The sequence below is a fragment of the Mustela erminea genome, chromosome 12, assembly GCF_009829155.1.
Source record: "Mustela erminea isolate mMusErm1 chromosome 12, mMusErm1.Pri, whole genome shotgun sequence".
NCBI lineage: Eukaryota > Metazoa > Chordata > Mammalia > Carnivora > Mustelidae > Mustela > Mustela erminea.
In genome coordinates, this window is record NC_045625.1 from 998,017 (window position 1) to 1,017,564 (window position 19,548).

Consider the following 19,548-nt stretch of genomic DNA (forward strand, 5'->3'; position numbering starts at 1 on the left):
TGGAGGCTCGGAACACCTGAGATTCTTTCTCCTCCCCTGAGGACGGGTCCCAGGGTTAGGAAGCACCCCGGGGGGCAGGAACCTGACTGGGCTGGGCCTGGCGGAGAGGTGGTCAGCAGCCCTGACCCACCATAACCAGTGAGAGTTTACTGGAAGGATACTGGGGCTCCTGGATTAGCAGGGTGCTGGAGAACCAAGAGAGTGGGTACAGGGGAGCCTCGGCGGTCTGGTGAACAGGAACAGAACGAGAACCTCCAGGGAAAGAAGTGTTGGGTCTGAGCCAACCAGCCTCTGAGTCCTAGCCCTCCTCCTGGAGGCTCAGAACCCTGGGCCGGCCAGGGGGACTGATGGGCAAGGTGGCAGCCCCCCACACCTGTGCCCCTTGGTCTTCACAGCGTGATGCTGGGAGGCAGTGAGGCAGGGAAGCCAGACGAGGCTCCAGGCGGAGTTTCCGCTGCGGCTGTGGACAAGGCAGGCCATGCCAGCACGCAGACCCCTGCCACGGGCTGCAGACGTGGTGGCGTGGCAGAGAGGCCCCAGGCTCTAGCGGACCTGCAGGCCGAAGCGACCTTACTCCCTCATTTATCCACAGCTATGAACCGAGCACCTTCTGCACCCGGAGCTGGGGAATCCGAAGCCGTCAGGCCCCTGGTAGCGCCGGCTGTCCCGGAGTTTAGAGTGTGCAGGGCAGAGACAATACGTAAACACAGAAGAAAATGCAGATTAAGCTCACAGCCCGGAGGAAAGAGATCGGGGTGGAGTGGGGTGTAGACTGCGGTTTGAGGAGGGGGCAGAAGCCACAAGCTGCCCGGGGAGCGGCCCGGCTCCGGGCCGGTGCTGGAAATGCCACGGGGCCAGCGGGCCGGGTGTTGCCTGGTGCCGGGATGGCTCCAGATGCCGGGGCGCGTCACATTTGATGTCCTTGAGGTTTGCCCCCTCGCTGTGAGGCCGAGGACCCAGGGAGCCAACGGGTGGCTGGGCTGCGGTGAAGGCCCTGGTCAGGGACGTCCTGGGGGCCAGTGCGTTTTCCATGGGTAGAGGGGCTGCCCTGCCCCTGGGGGGCTCCTCAGGGCGTCCGAAGCTGTGGTTGTCCGGGCCTTGGTCAGGCCTGCGGTTGGCGTGGGCACCTGTCCTGCCCCCACCCTGGCCTTAGAGCTCTGGCCTTGGAGGGAGTGGGACGGATTCCTTTGGCCTTCCTGTCCCCCAGCCGGGGAGCTGCGTTTGGGAGAAGATTTTGTACGTATTTGTCACTTGTATTTATGCGTTTTATTTATTTTTTTTAAGATTTTATTTGACAGACAGAGACCACAAGTAGGTAAAGAGGCAGAGAAAGAGGAGGAGGCAGGCTCCCCTCGGAGCAGAGAGCCCGAAGTGGGGCTCGATCCCAGGACCCTGGGATCATGACCCGAGCCGAAGGCAGAGGCTCAACCCACTGAGCCCCCCAGGCGCCCTGGATTTACGCGTTGTAAACAACGTCTCGGTCACACACAGAACTCACTTTTTTGCTGTGAGCACTGTGAGTTTATAGACAGACGCAGATGCGTGGCCACAATCCCAGGTCCGACAGTGGCCGCGTGCCCTTCTGCTGGCCGCCAAGCCTACCCACCCCCCCGCCCGCCACCGCCGAGCAGCTTCCTGTTCCTGGGCACTTGCGAATTCTGGAAGGTTCTAGAAAGGCATCCCCATCTGTAGTCTTCCTGACAAGGCCTCTCTCACCCAGGAACCGATGGGGATTTTCCAAGCGCGTTACCTGAGCGGATGGTTTGCTCCTTCCACGCCCTCCTGCCACGGACGGTTTGTCATCCACGTGGCCGTGGGGGACACGTGGTGCTTCTGCTTCCGGGTAGATTTGAATAAAGCCCTCCAAACCCCTACGCGCAGGAGTTTTTTCCAATTTTTCATTTTTCTCATGTAAACACTGATTGTTAAATTGTCCGGGAAATGAGTGTGTCCCTTCCTGAGAACCCACCACAGGGTTCCCAGGGCCCCGGCCCCGCGTTCTGATGCCTGGGCAGCGAGGACTTGGGCACGGCGACCCGCAGCCCTAGAGCTGGGGCGTGTCTCGGAGCGGCCTCGCCTTGCCCGTCCGTCCCTTGACTCACGGACGCGTTTTCCCATGTTTGTTTTCCACCTGGACGTCGTCTTTGGTGAAGTGGCTTTTCAAATCTTTGCTCGTTTTTTTTTTTAAAGTTGAATTGCTTGTTTTTCTTATCATTGCATCTGGAGAGTTCTTCGTAGATTCAGGATTTAAGTCCTTTATCAGATGCACGTTCTGTAAACATGGGACCTGGCGGGGAGCTGGGGTGCCCTGAATCCCAGCGCAGGCGGCCCTCAGAAGCCCCCTCCTCCCCTCCCTCCCCGCTGGGGGTGAGGCTCTCTCGGGCCCTGTAGGCCCCTCCACGCCGAGCCCTTGGCAGCGCTGGCCTTGCCCGGGCCGCCCGCCCCCAATCAGAGGTGTCTGGGTCGTGTGCCCCAAGGCCAGCAGGTAGTCCTCCCGTGGAGGGCGCCATCTGCCTGCACAGGAGAGGTCACGCGGGAGGCCTGGCCAGTGAGCCCCCAGCAGCCCAGGGTGCCGCCCTGGCGACACTCGGGCCCGCATGCTTATGCAACCTTTGATAAGACATTTGTGACGCCATAATCCACCCTAAGCGGCGGCTCAGCTCCGCCCTCCAGACCGGCCCCGAGACCCGGTGCGTGGCAGTGGGGCCTAGAGTGAGGGGTTACCCAGGCCTCTGATGTCCCCTCCGTCACAGCTGGGCTGACCCATGGTGACTCCACTCTTGTGTGTGGTGTGTGGGGGACTATGGACAAGTGAGGACTTTGGGGACCCAGACCCTGGGTAGGGCCCGTGAGCTGGAGCACCCCCATGTGCCCCGGGCCCCCGGCCCCAGCCAGTCTAGAGGTGGACGGAGGTCAAGGTGAGGTCTCTGCTTGGTCCTCGGCGACGGGCTGGCAGGTGCGGATCGGAGAGAGGGAGAGCCCGCCTCTCTGGAGCCCTCCAGGAAATGACCCCCGGGGCTGGTGGGGGACCTTGCGTGGCTGTGCAGGACAATGGACAATGGGGGCTGAGTTTCCAGAGCCAAGTGCATCTGCTGCCCCACGGCCCCTCGGCTAAGCCCGCTGGGCTATAAAGCCTGGCCTCCTGGGGCTGGGATTCCCGCGCTGGGAGCCGGGGGCAGGCATGGCCTTGAAGTGCGTCCTGCTGGGCCAGGTCCTGCTGCTGCTCTGGGTGTCCGTGGCTGGGGCCGAGGTTCTGCTGCAGCCAGATTTTGATGCCAAGAAGGTAACAAAGGCCCCTGTGCTGTGGCGCGGGTGGGCATGGGGGCTGAGCCCTACGGGATAACAGGGTGGGGCCCACGGCGGACCAGGTCTGGGCCTTGAACCCGCCAACCCTTGGACCCTCTCTCCACTTAATCCTGGAACAACCGTGTGGGGGTAATTACTGACCCATTTCACAGTTGGGGGAACAGAGGTCATGCGACCTGTCCAGGTAGGTGGCAGAACGGGAGTATGAGCACGGAGACCCCCAGCTGCGTGGGTCCGACAAGCCTGTGTGGCCGTGTGCTTCGTGGCCCCAGTCCCAGGGCAAAGCCGGCCACCGAGCTGCTTTGCAGTTCTCAGGCCTCTGGTACGTGGTCTCCATGGTCTCCGACTGCAAGGTCTTCCTGGGCAAGAAGGACCACCTGCTGATGTCCACTAGGACCATCGAGGCCATGGCGGGGGGCAACCTCAGTGTCCACATGCAGTTCCCTCGGTGAGTATGGTGGGGCTGGCGGTGGGGGCGGGACGGGCTGGCAGCTGAGAGTGAGCCCCGGGCTGTGCCCCCCCAGGGCTGACGGCTGTCACCTGCTGGACGCCGAGTACCTGAGGGCCGGCTCCGAGGGCCACTTCAGAGTCCCAGGTAGGTCCTGCCCCACCTGCCCTCAGGGACCCCTGACAAAGCGTCTCCGTGGCATGACATGGACGGTCCTTCTACCTGGGGCCACGCCCCCGCCCCCCCTCCCCACCCTTCCTTCCCTCCACCTTCTGCCCTTTCCTTGAGCCCCGAAGCGGAGGCCGGCGTGGGTGGGGGTCTGTGCGCGGCCCCGGGCCCTCCCCCACGGCTGGCTGCCCCTCCCTCTGCAGCCCTGGGCTACCTGGACGTGCGCGTCGCGGACACGGACTACAGCTCGTTTGCCGTGGTCTACATCTACAAGGAGCTGGAGGGAGCCCTCAGCACCATGGTGCAGCTCTACAGTGAGCACCCGGATGCCCGCCCGCCCTCCTTGGCCCCGCGGGCTGCTGCCCCCCCCCGGCCCTCTCCGCCCCACCTGGGGCCGCCCCCCTGCCCCGTCTCCCCCCGGCCCGGCCCCTCAGGCCCGGCCTCCCCTCCTCTGTCACCCCAACGGGCAGCCAAGAAGGAGGGGGGTGGCGGGACCCCGCAGCTCTTCGGAGAGGGGAGTTGGCGCGAGGGGCCTCTGGGGGCCTTGCCGCCCTCTGACCCCGCTGCCTGAGAGCCGAAGTGAGGCTGAGGTTCCGTTTTGCTGTAATTTCTGAGGGCCTTGGCAAAGTGGGCCAGGGGCTCCCCGAGGTGCAGAGGTTGGGGTGAGGGTTAGAGACTGGTTTGGGGGGCTTGAGGGGTGTGGGGCCCAGGGGGACATGGCCCTGGGGAAGACCCAAGCCCTGCCAGTCTCCCAGACACCCTGTGTGGATTAGGAAAGGACACCCCTCCGGGCGGCTTCAGTCCCCCTGATTCCCCAGCCAGGCAGGCACTCTTGAGCAGTGCACAACCTGCTCAGTCTTGGGTGATGGACCGGCTGTCAACTCTCAAGGAAGAGCGCTGAGGCTGGGAGACCCCCCCCACCTCTGTGAACCCAGGAGACCTCCCCCCTCCCCCCCTCACCTCTGTGAACCCAGGAGACCTCCCCCCCTCCCCCCCTCACCTCTGTGAACCCAGGAGACCTCCCCCCTCCCCCCCCACCTCTGTGAGCCCCAGAGACCTCTGCCCCCTCCCCTCCCCTCACCTCTGTGAACCCAGAAGACCTCCCCCTCCCCCCCTCACCTCTGTGAGCCCCAGAGACTTCTGCCCCCTCCCCTCCCCTCACCTCTGTGAACCCAGGAGACCTCCCCCCTACCCCCCTCACCTCTGTGAGCCCCAGAGACCTCTGCCCCCTTCCCCTTACCTCTCTGTGAGCCCAGGAGACCTCCACCCACCCCACAACCTCTGTGGGACACAGAGCTCACTGGGGCCCTGCTCTGCCTCAGGCCGGACCCAGGAAGCAAGTCCCCAAGCTGTGAAGACCTTCCGGGACTTCTACCCCACGGTGGGGCTCGCGGACGACATGATGGTCATGCTGCCCAAGTCAGGTGCGCAGGCCCCTTCCCGACCCCTGGGACTGAGCCAGACCAGGTGGTGTCTCTCGTAAGGCGGGCCGCAGCCCCCTCCTCCCGCCCGCGCACACTGAGGAGGAGGTTATGGGCAGCCGGGAGGGAGAGGCTTTCAGGGGCTGGGGCTGTTTGGGGGCCCAGGAGGTCAGGCTGCAGGAAGCTGTGGGCAGTCCGGCCAGCTCAGCCTCTCTGTCTTCCTTCCCGCAGACGCGTGCTCCTCTGGGGACAAGGAAGCTCCCTGACACCTGTGGAGACCCACCTCAGCCCTTCCCAGGTAGGCGCAAGGCAGGGCGGCCTCTCCGTCCTGTTCTCCAGGGCCTGCGTGGACAGCCCTGGGCCGCCGCTCTGTCTGCTGCTCTGCACGTGTGGATCCCACTCCCCCAGCCCCCACCCAGCTGCCCAGCCGGCCGCTTCCACGATTCAGGCCTCAGCTTACATGTTACCTCTTCCAGGAAGCCTCCTCTGATTTCCTAGGGCTGCCTTAACAAATTACCACATATGACACAAGTTTGTTCTCGCCACCGTTCTGGAGGCCAGAGCCCAAAGTCAAGGACTGGGCCCGGCTGATTCCTTCTGGAGGCTCAGGGCCGAACCTTGGCCTCTCCCAGCTCCTGCTGGTGCGGGCGGGCCTCGGCCTCCCTTGGCTTGTAGCCCCGTCCCTGCTGTCTCTGCCTCGATGGTCACACGGCTGTCCTCCCTCTGTGTGTCTGTGTTCAAATGTCCCTCTTCTGACGAGGACACCGGTCACGGGGGCCGGGCCCGCCCTAAGTCCACGACAGCATCGTCTCCGTCCTTAACTGGTCACGTCCGCAAAGACCCTGTCTCCAGGGAAGGTCCTGCTCTGAGGCCCGGGGTGGACGTGAGTCCGGGAGATGCTGTCAATCCAGTGTGCTGTGTGTCCTGCAGCCTCTGGCTACCTCCCTGGGGTACTAGGCCTTGGAGTTGTCTAGGAACCTGGTCTCCCCCAGAGGGTCCCATGAGACGGGAGCCGCCACCTTGCACGGCCCTGCCGTTATAGGGTTATCGGGACATGGAAGTAGGTGGACTCTTGGGGACACCCTCCCCCCAAGTAGATGCTAAGAAAATGTCCAGCCCCTTACCAAGTTCACAGTGAATAGTTTGGGAACCCACGTAAGACAATGAATAACAGGAGTGTCAGAGGCAGCCCTGTGGTCCTTCCTGCCCTGTGTGTGGGGGGCAGCCCTGTGGTCCTTCCTGGCCTGTGTGGGGGGGCTCCTTCCGCGTTCCGAGGGGGTGCCCCACCATCCCTCCCGGCACCCCCCGCCTTCTCCCCCCGCATGCCCTGCCTTCCCCCCGACATCTCCCTCGGCGTCTCCCCCTGCATCTCCTTCAGCACCCCCCCTGGCACCCCCCGCCACCCCCCCAGCACCCCCTCCACTATCGCCCCTGGCGTTCTGCTCTCCCGGCCCGGCTGGCTATTCACCCAGGGGGCCTGGGGCTGTTTGAACTTCTCGTGTGTCTAGAAGCTGCTGCCGACCCCTGGTCCCTCCGCGCCCCACAGGTGCTTGTCCTCGGTGGGAGGAGAGGGGGAGGGACATGCCAGGTCAGCCTCTGGGAGGTTCTACCTTTGGAGAGTAGGAGCCCCGGGGTCCTGCCGCGGGCCTCGCCCCAACTTCCAGGGTAAAGCGTCCCACGTGGACCCCCCTCTCAGGGGCTGAGTCTGGGGGTTTAGTTGTGGTTCAGTGGCCCTTGTGGGGCTTTCTTGCCATGCCGGCCAGGGAGCAAGCAAGGTGCTGGAGAGTGTGTTGGGGTCCCCAGGACCGCGGGAAGCCACGGTGTGCTGCTGGCCTCTGAGGCCACCGTGGTGGGCTTCTGCAGTTGTGGAAGTTTCGATGGTGGAATTAGCTCTGGCCTTGCAGGTGATGCGTGCCGTGGATGGGGGCAGCGAGAGGCTCCGAGGAGTGTTTGTTGAATGGGTGTCTGGAGTGACCGGGCCTTTCCTGTCTGTGCAGGGCGAGCTGGAGCAGCAGACCTTGTCGTGCGGAGTTGTCCGGACCCACCGTCCTCCTGGGTCACCCCCTCCTCCCCAACCCTGGGCCTCCCTCTTCCCCTCAATAAACATATTCTGCAGTCCAGAGGGTCCTCCCCTCTTGGCAGGGGCCCTTGGGGAGGGCACGGTGAGCCCCGTCTTGATCCAGGACTCCTGGGGAAACCGAGGCAGGGAAGTGGGCACGTGGGAGACGCTGACCACTGGGCACCTCCTGGCTCGAGGGGACAGGAAGCTCCAGCCCAGCCTGGCACCCGCGAGGGGCTGTCCCCGTAGGCGGTGTCTGGCGCCACTGTCCTGGTCCTCATGGGCTCACGGCACCTTCAGGGAGCCAGGGTGCCCTGTGAAGACCACCTCGCCGTGGGGGCTCCGCTGGGCACATGTAGCCCCCTGGCTGCAGGAGCTGGGGGCACAGCAGCATAGGGGCCTTGAAGCAGGGCTCACAGGGGTGTTCCCTCCTGCTGCTGGGCTGACCTTGACCTTGGCTATGTCAAATACTCCACGGTGGACCCCTGGACACACACAGTGAGCTCGCTGCATTCCTTACTCAGGAAACTGAGGCATAGAGAAGTTGGTGACTTGCCCAGCGAGGGGCCAGGCTGAGGCTGAGGCCCAGTGGTCAGGCTCCAGGGCCTGGGCTGCATGCGGACACTCCGTGAGCTGCTGGGGGAGAGAGCCCTCCCTGGGGGCCCGCCGCTCTCCTGACAGGAGCTCAGCGTGTCCAGGTCGGTCCGGCGCACACACTGTAAAGGGCCAGGGGAGGTGACAGGAAGGTGGTGCGGGTCCTGCCTCATTGATCACAGGTGCCCTGCAGCCTTCCCAGGTCTGGAGCCGGAGGCGGTCGGCCAGATCAGATGAAGGGCATCTGTCCTCATCCTGCTCCTGGTCACCCAGAGACAGCGCCCCCCACGCTTCCTGTCCTCCCTCTGTGGCCTGGCCAAGCACTGGGGGCGGGGGGCCCTTTCTCATCAACCCGGGCTGGGCCAGCTTGGGGCTCGGATCAGCTAGTCCCAGATCAGCCTCCTTGCGGGGGGGGCTGCTGGTCCTGTGGTGTGGTGGGTCCCTCCGTCTCCGGCGGGAGCTCTGGGCTTCCCTGTCCTGCCTGGACGTTCCCACACCTGGCGGACCCTAAGCTGACAGCCTTGGTGGAAGGACAGTGCAGCATCCAGGATCCGAGGCAGCCTGTCTCCCTTCGGAACGGGAGCTGCTCTGTACTGGACCAAGCCTGGAGCCCTTCCAGGGTGTACTTTTCTGGCCCCGAAGCTGGGAGGCTTGCCTCTTACTGGAAACTAGAGCCACAAATGCTGGTCCTGGCAGGAGTTGCTCTGGGCACCCTCGGACCCCTCCTGGCCACGTGGCACCCGTCCCCCTGCTTTGTGGCCATTACGGCTGGGAAACCAAGGCACACGGCTTGCCCTGAGCCACACAGCTGGTCGGGCCAGGGCCCCTGTCCCTGAGGTGGGGCTCCTCTTGCCAGGCTTTTAATCTGGGACAAAATCTACTGTTGAGGGGGGCCCAGCCGTACTGTTGTCGGGGGCCCGGCTGGGGAAGAGCCGGCTCTGGCCTCCCACTGCCCTGGCTCATGTCCTGGCTCTGCTCCTCAGGTCAGGGGCCAGCAGGACGGGGCCGCTCTCAGGCCAGCCTTCTGAGCAGTGGGTCGTGCCTGGCTGTGCGCCGGCCTGACTGATCCAGGCGAGGACAGGCATGGGGCCTGGCCTGGGGATGGGGCTGTGTCCTGTCACGGCAGACGGTGGACGGGGACGTGGGCCCCAGGAAGGCGGCTCCCCAGTGTGTGCCGAGATCCCTGAGACGTGGCCGTCCACCTCCGCCCCCCCCCCCCCCAGGGACCTCTGTGCCTCTCCCATGCTGCTCCCAAGCTTCCTCTCCCACGGGGACCTCCGCAGGGAGACGAGACCCCGCCTTCACTCCCCCCCTCGGCTCAGTGAGCCGTACCAGGCCTTCGGAGCCTCTCCTGCCCCAAGGCTGATCAGGAAGAGCTTGAGAGCCGCCATATGCGGGGTGAGGAAGGTGCTCCGAGCCTGAGCCCGTGGGTCTGGGTGCGTCTGTCCGCCCCTATGGGGTTGGAGCTGTGGTCCCAGCTGCCCCATGGTGGGGGCCTCGTCCCCCTCTGCTCAGGCGGCGCCCCCCTGCCATGCCCACATTTGTCCCAGGCCAGGAAGCTGGCATTCGTGTGGGCTGACCCCACCCCGGTGGCTGTGGGTGTCCCCAGGGCCACTTCCCGGAGGGGTCTCGGCCACCTGTGCTGATGACCGTCTCTGGCTCTTGCGCAACGCTCCCCCGCTAAAAACCCAGGTTCCGGGGAGCAGAGGCACCGCGAGCCACGATGGAGGCTGGGCTCCTCACTGTCGTCCTGGGCGTTGTCGTGGTGCAGGCGCACACAGCCTCCCAGGACCTGCACCTGCAGAAGGTGGCCTTTCTGTCTTACGTGGGGAGGTCGGGGCAGGGAGGAGCCTGAGTGTCCAGCCCCCCTGCCCCCCAGCCGACGCCAGAGCAGCCTCATCAGGGGCCCCAGGACCAGCCCTCCCCAGGTCAGCCTGGACAGAGCAGGTGGCTGAGGGTCTGAGCCTAGCCTGGCTGTCACCCGGTCCTTGAGAGGGAGGGTGAGCAAACACCCGGGACCGACAGGGCCAAAGTCCTCCCTGAGCTTCTCCGTGGGCAGCCGGCTGATCCATCTGGGGCTCAGCGTGGACCCTTCCTGCTCCCGGATCAGTGGGGTCCGTCCCCTGGGAGCTCCAGAAGGCACAGGCCAGGTGCCTGGGAGCAGCCCTGCTGTACCAGGGCTCACGGGGCCGCACTGTGTGGCGACCCGAGGACACTTTCCCAGTGCGGGGAGCTCGCAGGGGGCTTTGCCCGAGTCCCTTCTTCACAGGTCTGTGTTGGCAGCAGAGCCAGGAGCGCTTCAGAAGGGCTCAGGGAGGACAGGCGCTGGGGACGTGTGTGCTTCCCTCTCACAAAACGAGCAGTTTCCGGGTTCAGACAGAAGTTCTGGGCTGGGGTGCATTTCTGAAGGCAGGAGCCCCCCCACCCCAGCTCCCAGAGAAGCTGTACTTCCCGTGGGTACAAGCCTCCCGAGGGCCGCTGGCTGCTGCTTCCCCTCTCTGGAGCTCCAACCACCGCTGCCCCTGGCGTCCGGGCCCCACAGAAGGCGCCCTGCTGTCTGATGGGCTGAAGGGACTCCTCGGAAGGATGGTGAATGCTGTTTTGCCACAAAGACACGCTGACCTTTCAGGGACCACCGGCGCCCTGCTCTGGGGCCCCGGAGGGTCTGCCACCGAGGACAGGGCTACGGCTTCTCTCTCCAGATTGCAGGATTCTGGCGGGAAGTTGGGGTGGCCTCCAGCCAAAACCTGGCACTGAAGACCCCAAAGAGGCTGGAAGCCTTGTTCCTGACCTTGAGTGGACGTGAGCTGACTGTGAAGGTTGCATATAACAGGTGAGGGGTCCTGGGGCCCCTGGGAGCTCCAGTAGGAACAGGCAGGTGTGGCCGAGGGCCTGGCGGGGGCAGCTCCATCAGCTGCGGCTGTGGGGTCTGGACAGGGTCAGCCCCGCTGTGTCCAAACCCCCAGACCTTAACCCCCATCCCCAACACCAGAACTCCCAGGATCCTGGAGCTGTTACATGTAGACCTAGACCTTCAATTCTCCCGAAAAGAAGTGTAGTGTTTTGATAAGGTCCCATTAGGTTGTAAGACACAAAAGAAGCCTTGGGGCTCTCTAGGGCTGTTCACCGCTGTTCACCTCCCCTAGCCTCGCCCTGGCCCGAGCTCTCCCGGGTACAGACACACCGCCGGGCCCCTCCGCCCCCGCACGCCTGGGATGTGCCCGGCAGAGAGAATGCAGGCTGGTATTTTCCTGATGAGCACCCTGCCGTCTTTCAGCTCAGGAAGTTGTGAGACAGAAAAAATAGTGGGCTCAGAAATAGACGTTTCAGGGACATTTGCTTTTCCTGGTAAGAACCCTTGTCCTGTCGCTACAGTTACAGACCCCTGGCCCTGCATACCAGCTACACTTGCCTTGCTATTTTTCCTGTGCTGTTCCCCATGCTGTTCCCTGCACTCCTCCTCAAGCCCCAGGGGCTCCCATTCTCTTACCGCCAAGTGGGTCATCCTTCAAGGGCTGTCCCACCTGTCCCCCCAACGCCCTGCCCAGCATGACGGGAGGGTCCGGGCCCTGGGTGCGGAGAGGATGGAGTCAGACCCTGCACCCCGCCTCCGAGGTCTGCCAGGTTGCGAGGTAGCCGTCGCCATGCCTGCGGCCTCTCCGGGGCCTCTTGCTCGCAGGCCACAGGGAGATCCACGTGATAGACACGGACTACGAGCAGTACGCCATTTTGAGGCTGTCCCTCCGCTGGCAAGGCAAGGACTACTATGTGCTCAAGTATTTCAGTAAGCGCAAGCCAGGGTCGGGGGCTGGGCCTGCTGCTGCCCCCTGGGGACAGCCCAGCCCAGCCCCCGGCCCCCGCCGTGCCCCCCCCGCAGCTCGGAGCCTAGAGGATGAATACGGACCAGGCTTCCGGAGATTCCGGGACCTGACTGCGGACATGGGGCTCTATCTGGTGGCCCGGCACGGTGAGCCCCAGGCCTTCGGGGTGGGTGCTGGGCTGGGGACCCTGAGGGTGGGCAGGGGTCCGAGGGGCCCGTGCGGCCGCACCTCACGCCGCCCCGTCCCTTAGGGAGATGCGCCGAGCTCCTGAAGGAGGTGAGCCTCGCCCCAGGCTGCGCTGGGCCCCTCGCCAAGCTGAGTCTCCCACCCCGACAGGGGCCCCAAATCACTGTCGATCCTGGGCCTCCAGGATAGGGACGCCGGGCTGCCAGAGAGGGACCCGTGAGGCTGGGGGCTCGCGGGCAGGGCTGGGAGAGGGAGGGGAGGAGGCCGGGCCCTCGTCCCGGCCGGGGGGGGGGTGAGTGGGGGGACACAGGCCCTGTGGGCGCCATCTCGGGTTCCCCGTGTCCCACCCGGTGCCAGGCCCCCAATGCCCTCTGTCTCGGGGACGGTGACCCTGCCTTTGCAGGTAGAGAAACTGAGGCCCAGGGCGGCTTTGGCTCGCGGTCATGCAGCTAGGACACAGGCCTCCCCACCCCCCAGCCCTAACCACTGCCCCGAGAGGCATTTGGAGGCCAGGCCGCGCCCTGAGGCCCTGCCCTTCTGTGTCTCAGGAGCTGATCTAGAGGAGCCCTGGGCCAGGTCGGGATGCTCCGAGCCCCGTCCCTCTGGCCTGTCCTGGCCCCGGGGGGCTGCTGGCCCTTGCTCTGAATAAAGCGCACTGCCGAACCCGCTGCCCCGAGCGTCTTTCTTGGGGGAGCAGGGCTGTGGGGGGATGGGCGGGGCTGCCAGGAAGTGGCAGCAAACCCAGCTGTCTGGCGGTCTGTGGGCGCCGTGAGCACCTCTGGGAACGGGAGCCGTTCATATCGCCCCCAGCTGGGTCTTCGTCCCGGGAGGGCTGAGCTGGGGGAGGCCACTGGCCGGGCTGGCTTCTGGTGCGTTCCCTGGTTCTTTCCCGGGGAGCCCGGGGACCACACCGCTCGGTGCAGGAGGACGGGCCGTCTCCCTCCCGCCGGCAGTCATGCCCAGCCCTGCCCGGCTCAGAGCCCGCGGGCCAGGCTTCCTGGCGTGTGGGCCCCATGGTCCGTCCCAGGCCGCCGCCCTGCTCCCGGAGAGCCTGAGCGGCCCCAGGCAGAGCAGGCAGCCAGTGGGCTGAATGGCCTGGTGGGCGACCAGGATGGGTGCGAGGAGGGACGTCCTATACGAGGGAACACGTTGGAGCCTTCTGGACTCCTCCAGTTCCAGAACATTAAACGGTGTTTGGACCTGGGCAGACCTCTGGTCTGTCGTCTCCTGGGTGACACGGCAAGGCTCCCCTCCAGGGTCCTGCAGGGGTCTGCGGAAGGTTCCCTGGCCATGGCTGGCTCTAGCGAATCCTGGGGATGCCGCCCTGCTCTGCAACTCCGGCGCGGACAGGCCAGGTTCCTCAGGAGCTCGGTGGCCCAGCGTCTGTCCGGTGGAGACAGAGCCAAGCGGGCCCTGCTCTGGGGGTTGCTGGGAGCCGGGTGGTCCCGGGTGCTGGGAACCCCCACTTCTGCTAGAGGAACAAAGGGAGACCTTCCCCAGGCTTCTGCGTGGGGCGGGGGATGGGCGCCAGCGGGTGGGGTGGGGTGGGACCTCCACTGTCCCCACACACTTCACTTACAGAGCACCAGCCAGTGCAGACACAATCAGGAAGACTTGGGTGGGGCGATGGCCCAGGCTCTGCCCAAACACGGAGCCCTGGTGCCAGGTTTGGGGGAGGGGTGTGGGGGTGGGGGGCCAGCAGAGAGCAACCAGGACGGGGAGGCGTCCTAGCAGCCGGCCCTCCTCCCTCAGCCTGGGCCAGCTGGTCCCCACGTCCTGCGGTCAGGCCGCCTGGCCCCGCTGCCTCCGTCGTGGGGAAGGTGGGTGGATTCACGAGCCCCCATCAGACGGGCCGCTGCGGCTGCAGGGCTCCAGGCACCCATGTCCCCGCGGCGCTGGGACCCGACCGTCCCTTTCCTGCTGCACGTCCCCTTCCTGCCGGCCCCACCTCCCCGGCCCCGTCTCCCTGGCTCCATCTCCCGGTCTCTGGCTCTCTGGTCTCAATCACCCCCTCACGATCTGGATCCTTCCTGCCATGTGGTGGGAAGCCCCCACCTCCCCCGTCCCGTGACTGCAGGGTGAGGACAGGGAATAGCCCTTGGGGGGCGGTGTGGGGTTCAGGGCAACGACACCCGCCTGCCGGGTCAGCTCAGGAGGAGCCTCACACCCTCTGCCCTCAGCTCTTCACCTGTAAGATGGGGACTGTCCCCGCTGGGGGCGGGGGTGCAAAGGTTTGGGTGAAGAGAGAAAGCCGGGTGACGGGGCCGCCCTCGGCTCCTGAGTCTGCAGGACGCCGCTCCCGGCAGTTTGCTGATGGCTGTGGCGTCTTCAAAGGCCTTGGCGGGCAGCCAGCAGGGGCCGCCGGGTCTGGACGTCCCAGCCCTTCTGGGCAGCTCACAGCCCTGGGCTGTGCCCGGCCGCTCTCCGTCAGTGCCGCGTGGGCCTCCATGCCCTCCGTCCAGGCCCGGCTGGCGGGCCCTTGAGTGCCTGTTCTCACGCCTGGGGCATGGCTAGGGCCCTGAGGAAAGACACCAGGCCCCACAGGAAGTACCACCACCCAAGGAGAAAGCTGAGGGGATTCTAGGCGGCCGTCTGGCCCCGTCGCCCTGATCAGGCCCTGCCTGCAGGCCTCGCCCAGCACGTATTCCCAAAGTGCTTTCCAGGGGGTGGCTAAGTCCTGGTGTCACGTCCTTCCTGTCCTGTCTCTTCATCCTGGAGGCCAGGCACTGCCCTCCAGCCACGGGGACATGCATTCTGAGAGCCCAGGGCGGCTTTCCTCCCGGGGGCCTGCGGCCCAGCTGCTACGGTAGCTGAGCAGACAAATGGACACGAACTGACGCTGGGCACCCACTGGGTGCTTCTCCCTCTGGCTGGCCTGTCTCCTGGCTGGGTGGCCGCCAGCTGGTCTGCCACACGCTGCCTCACCTACTCAGTGAGGCCAGCCTGGGCCCCTCCCCAGCGCCCACGGAGAGACATATAAGCCCAGGGACTGGCTCTGAGGCTGTAGCTCCTGTGGCTTTGGGGAGCCGGTCCCCAGTGCCCACCCGCCCAGACATGAAGGGCAGAGTGCTCACGGCCCTGCTGGGGCTGTCCATGGCGCTGGCCGCAGGCACACAGGACCCGGTGCTGAGAGACTTTGACTTTGCCAAGGTAGTGGGTCTCCGGGCACCAGCCGTGGGGGGTGGGCCACCCCAAACATGCTGGCGGTCCCTTCGGGACCCACTCTGTCTGGAGCCCCTGCAAGGTCTGCAGGGTGGGGTACCCCCAGCATTTTCCAGACCATTGCCCCATTGGGTCCCTCCAGCTCCCTGTGACCCTAGTTTTTAGGCCTCTGGTACGAGATCGCCTTTGCTGCGAAGCTGGAGACCCAGAGCTCACTGCGGAAGGAGACTAAGGTGGGGGCCGTGGTGGTGGGGCTGGAGGACAGCCAGCTGGCCCTGATCGCCGCCTATGAAGAGTGAGTGGGGCGCTAGAAAGAAGGGCCAGCCCTCCTGCCCACGGGCCACACCGTCGCCCTGCCAGGACGGAGATGGGTTTAGGGCAGAAAGAAGCTGGGGCAAAACCCTTTTCCCAGGAGGGTCCTCAGAGCAGGGGTGCTGGGGACCCCTCTCCTGGGGCAGTTCCTTGGGTGACCCTTGATTTCGGGAGCCGTGCCGGGTGGGGCTCGGCCTCCAGTCCCACTGCCCGGAGCCCACCCCTGCCAGGGGCCACCCTCCGGGCCCGGCCGGCAACAGACCCGCTCACGTCTGGACGTGTGTGGCAAGGGGTGGCGTCCCAACTTCGGGGGCCCCCGGGGACTGGGGGGTCTTTCCGCCTGGCCACCGTAGGGTGTCTTGCCGTCTGGGGGCTGCCCGTGTCCAGGACGGCGGCCGTGCTTGGGGCCAGGGCAGCCGGGCTGGCAGGCGTCTGCTCTTCCCAGGGAGGGCCGCTGTGTGATGGAGAAGAGCCCGGCCCTGAAGGGTGACGTCCCTGGGAAGTTCAAGATCCCTAAGAAGACCGGTAAGGGGTGCCGCCCCGAGCACTAGGGCCCTTACCTCCCCAGGTGTTCCGCTTGGCCTGAGGCCACGTGCTGCCCAGCAGGTCCGGGTCCCCCAGCGGATGGGCAGGATCGGGGGTGGGGGTGGGGGAGGCTTCCTGGCGTGGCTCCCGCTCAGCCCACGCTGGGCACCGAGACACGGTCTGGTGGGGCGAGAGGACTCTCTGTCCTCAGGGGGGCTAGGCCCCATGGGCTGCTCCGGTATCCCTGGCCAGAGCCCTCGGGCTCGTGGCTCAGGGTCCGCTCCGCCCAGGAGCCCCCGACACTGCCCTTGGCCGCCTGAAGCTCTGGGGGGTCCTCAGGCTCCTGTCTGAGACGCTCACATCACGTCTGATCGGGCGTCTTCCCGTCCTCATCAGCAGATGCCCCGTCCACTGTCCTCAGGGAGGCCCTGTGGGGACTCCAGCGCCCTGCGCCCACGTGGGCGCGTGTGGGCACGTGTGAAGTGGGCGTGCGCGCGGGGGTAGGGGCTGAGGGGGCAGCGAGGGTGGAGCCTGGGACCTCTGCCCCATCTGTCTCCCAGGAGCCAAAGACGTTGTGGTGCTGGCCACAGACTACAAGACCTACGCCATCATGGACGTCACCTTCCACAAAGAAGGAGCGGCCCAGAGGGCCCTGAAGCTTTACAGTAAGCCCCGGCCAGGACCGGACGGGGGTGGGGTGTGGGTCTGCCTCACCAGCTGTGCTCCAGCCCCCTGGGGGGGTCCCAGCTCGGGAGGGGGTCAGCAGAGAGGTAGACAAGGCAGAAGGCGACAGGACGGGCCGCGGGGGATGGAAGGGGACGGGGGGGCGGTGGGACGGGGGGAGGGGGATGGGACGGTGGAGGAGGATGGGTCGGGGGGGAGGGCGGGACTGGGCAGGGGGGTCAGGGCCAGGAAGGGACGGGGACAGGACCCGGCAGGGGAGTGGACAGGATGGGCCTGGGCAGGGAGGGGTGGGACGGGGCGGGACATCTGTGGCTCTCCCAGCCTGTCTGCTGCCCCCCCACAGGCCGCACCCTGGAAATCAAGGAGGACATCATGAAGAGGTTCTATGAGGTGGCCAGGGAGTCCGGGCTCTCGGAAAAGGACGTACACCTTCTCACGTGGGACAGTGAGTGTCCCGGGCCTCTGGGTCAGGGCTCCCCATCTCTCCAGCGGTCCCGTGGCGCCCTGGCTTCTCAGACCACCTTTGTCTTTGTCCGCAGCGGCCTGCGTGAGTTTGCTGCACAGGGTGAGCTCCTCCTCCTTGTTCTTAGCCGGGGCCGGCCGGCCGTGCTGGGGTCTCCGTCCGGCCCCCTCCCCATTGCACGTGGGTCCGTGGCCTCTCTGGGCCAGCTTGCCCTCTGCCACAGGGACTGGGCGGCGGGTGGGGGTCCGAGGGGCCCGTCCGGCCGCACCTCACGCCGCCCCGTCCCTTAGGGAGATGCGCCGAGCTCCTGAAGGAGGTGAGCCTCGCCCCGGGCTGCGCTGGGCCCCCCGCCAAGCTGAGTCTCCCACCCCGACAGGGGCCCCAAATCACTGTCGATCCTGGGCCTCCAGGATAGGGACGCCGGGCTGCCAGAGAGGGACCCGTGAGGCTGGGGGCTCGCGGGCAGGGCTGGGAGAGGGAGGGGAGGAGGCCGGGCCCTCGTCCCGGCCGGGGGGGGGGTGAGTGGGGGGACACAGGCCCTGTGGGCACCATCTCGGGTTCCCCGTGTCCCACCCGGTGCCAGGCCCCCAATGCCCTCTGTCTCGGGGACGGTGACCCTGCCTTTGCAGGTAGAGAAACTGAGGCCCAGGGCGGCTTTGGCTCGCGGTCATGCAGCTAGGACACGGGCCTCCCCACCCCCCAGCCCTAACCACTGCCCCGAGAGGCATTTGGAGGCCAGGCCGCGCCCTGAGGCCCTGCCCTTCTGTGTCTCAGGAGCTGATCTAGAGGAGCCCTGGGCCAGGCCGGGATGCTCCGAGCCCCGTCCCTCTGGCCTGTCCTGGCCCCGGGGGGCTGCTGGCCCTTGCTCTGAATAAAGCGCACTGCCGAACCCGCTGCCCCAAGCGTCTTTCTTGGGGGAGCAGGGCTGTGGGGGGATGGGCGGGGCTGCCGGGAAGTGGCAGCAAACCCAGCTGTCTGGCGGTCTGTGGGCGCCGTGAGCACCTCTGGGAACGGGAGCCGTCCATATCGCCCCCGGCTGGGTCTTCGTCCCGGGAGGGCTGAGCTGGGGGAGGCCACTGGCCGGGCTGGCTTCTGGTGCGTTCCCTGGTTCTTTCCCGGGGAGCCCGGGGACCACACCGCTCGGTGCAGGAGGACGGGCCGTCTCCCTCCCGCCGGCGGTCATGCCCAGCCCTGCCCGGCTCAGAGCCCGCGGGCCAGGCTTCCTGGCGTGTGGGCCCCACGGTCCGTCCCAGGCTGCCGTCCTGCCCCCGGAGAGCCGAGCGGCCCAGCAGAGCAGGACTGCAGGTCCGATGTGCTGCTGCGTTTCCAGGCGCATTCTTGCGCGGCTCCCCACTGCCCTAAAGTTAATCCCCGCGGGCACGGTGGCCAAGGCCCTTCAGTCCTGCCTGTGCTTCTGTCCCCTGATGGCTTCCGTGCGCCCCGCTGTGCGTGGCTGGGCCAGCCTTTTCCGTCATGCCCTGTCACCCCATGGCCTGCGTTTTCTTCCGTTAGCTGCGTCTGAGACCGGACGGCAGACACGGCGGCCTGGTCGGGGAAGGAAAAGTGGGACAGGTGTCAGCCCCACGGTCTGAGCACAGCCCAGGACAGTCCAAGCTTCTGGGGAGCAGCGGCCTCGGGGGTGAGCGGTCCTTGAGGCCCAGCAGTGCTGCCCCAGAAGAGAGAGACCCCAGTGATACTCTGGCGGCCCAGCATGAAGCCTGCCCCCAGGGTAGGACCTGTCTGGGCCTTGCCAGACCGAATCCTGAGCCCCGAAGACCCACAGGAGCGACGTCCGACAGCTTGGGGACGATCTGCACTTTCCACGGATCTGTCCGGCCCAAGCTTGCAGTGAGTGCACAGTGAGCTGCCGGAGAGGCGACAGTCAGCCTCATCGGCTTGGCCGGGCATGACAGCGCCGTGGGCCGGGTGGGGCCCCCGGACATCAGGGTTTACTTCCCAGACATCTAGAAGCTGGACACCCGAGGTCAGGGTGCTGATGGGGTTGGTCTCTGATGAGACCCGGCTTCCTGGCCCGGAGCCGGTGCGCCTCCCTTGGGGCCCACATGTGGCCTCCGCTCCGCGCACCGGGCTCCCCACCACTTGGACGAGCACCAGTCCCAGGAGATGGGGTCCCACCTGCATGACCTCCCTGCACCCCGTCATTGCCCGAGAGGCCCCAGCTCCAGACACAGCTGCCGCGGCGACTGCGGCTTCAAGAGTGGCGTTTCTGGGGACGCAATTTCATCCCCAACAAAAGCCAACAGCTTTCAGAGGGCGACAGGGGCAGCCAGAGCCTGGGGAAGTCACCGTGAGTACACAGGCCTCTGCACACGCGAGGAAACAAGACCGCGTGGGAGACTGCCAGGAGGTCCCGGCCAGCCCGCGGGCGGGTTCAAACA

At 66.1% G+C, this 19,548-nt stretch overlaps 2 protein-coding genes and 1 long non-coding RNA gene across 8 annotated transcripts in view; all 3 read left to right on the forward strand.

Annotated features, from left to right (window-relative positions):
- LCN15 (lipocalin 15) overlaps positions 1–7,457 on the forward strand; it is a 23,808-nt gene extending 16,351 nt beyond the window's left edge. The window contains exons 1-9 of one of the 6 annotated variants that reach the window (XM_032306606.1): positions 1,384–1,516; positions 1,721–2,969; positions 3,210–3,283; positions 3,615–3,754; positions 3,831–3,901; positions 4,126–4,236; positions 5,245–5,346; positions 5,575–5,641; positions 7,341–7,457. In XM_032306606.1, coding sequence (XP_032162497.1) covers positions 2,867–2,969; positions 3,210–3,283; positions 3,615–3,754; positions 3,831–3,901; positions 4,126–4,236; positions 5,245–5,346; positions 5,575–5,609 — 636 coding nt within the window. In that variant the 5' untranslated portion in view covers positions 1,384–1,516; positions 1,721–2,866 and the 3' untranslated portion in view covers positions 5,610–5,641; positions 7,341–7,457. Of the gene's footprint in view, positions 1–1,383; positions 3,491–3,614; positions 3,755–3,830; positions 3,902–4,125; positions 4,237–5,244; positions 5,347–5,574; positions 5,642–7,340 lie in introns of those variants that run through there. The other 5 variants (XM_032306605.1, XM_032306609.1, XM_032306607.1 and 2 more) reach the window with 5 other exon arrangements.
- Positions 7,221–12,192, forward strand: LCN8 (lipocalin 8). Its single transcript, XM_032308432.1, has 7 exons — positions 7,221–7,366; positions 9,689–9,829; positions 10,626–10,829; positions 11,274–11,344; positions 11,676–11,780; positions 11,874–11,963; positions 12,068–12,192. Exons 1-7 carry the CDS (start codon positions 7,221–7,223, stop codon positions 12,190–12,192), a joined length of 882 nt encoding a protein of 293 aa, XP_032164323.1.
- A 4,403-nt stretch (positions 12,193–16,595) lies between these two features.
- Positions 16,596–18,022, forward strand: LOC116570328. Its single transcript, XR_004277393.1, has 5 exons — positions 16,596–16,667; positions 17,030–17,131; positions 17,226–17,251; positions 17,440–17,465; positions 17,924–18,022. It is a non-coding gene; the product is annotated as an uncharacterized LOC116570328 (long non-coding RNA).
- The last annotated feature ends 1,526 nt before the right edge of the window (positions 18,023–19,548 follow it).

What these genes read in the sequence shown, in the direction of transcription:
- LCN8 (XM_032308432.1), top strand. Translation starts at nt 7,221, where the DNA reads ATGGTGGAATTAGCTCTGGCCTTGCAGGTGATGCGTGCCGTGGATGGG. An exon ending in CTGGAGCAGCAGACCTTGTC is followed by an intron (nt 7,367 to 9,688) that starts GTGCGGAGTTGT and finishes CTAAAAACCCAG; the next exon opens with GTTCCGGGGAGCAGAGGCAC. An exon ending in AGGGACATTTGCTTTTCCTG is followed by an intron (nt 11,345 to 11,675) that starts GTAAGAACCCTT and finishes TCTTGCTCGCAG; the next exon opens with GCCACAGGGAGATCCACGTG.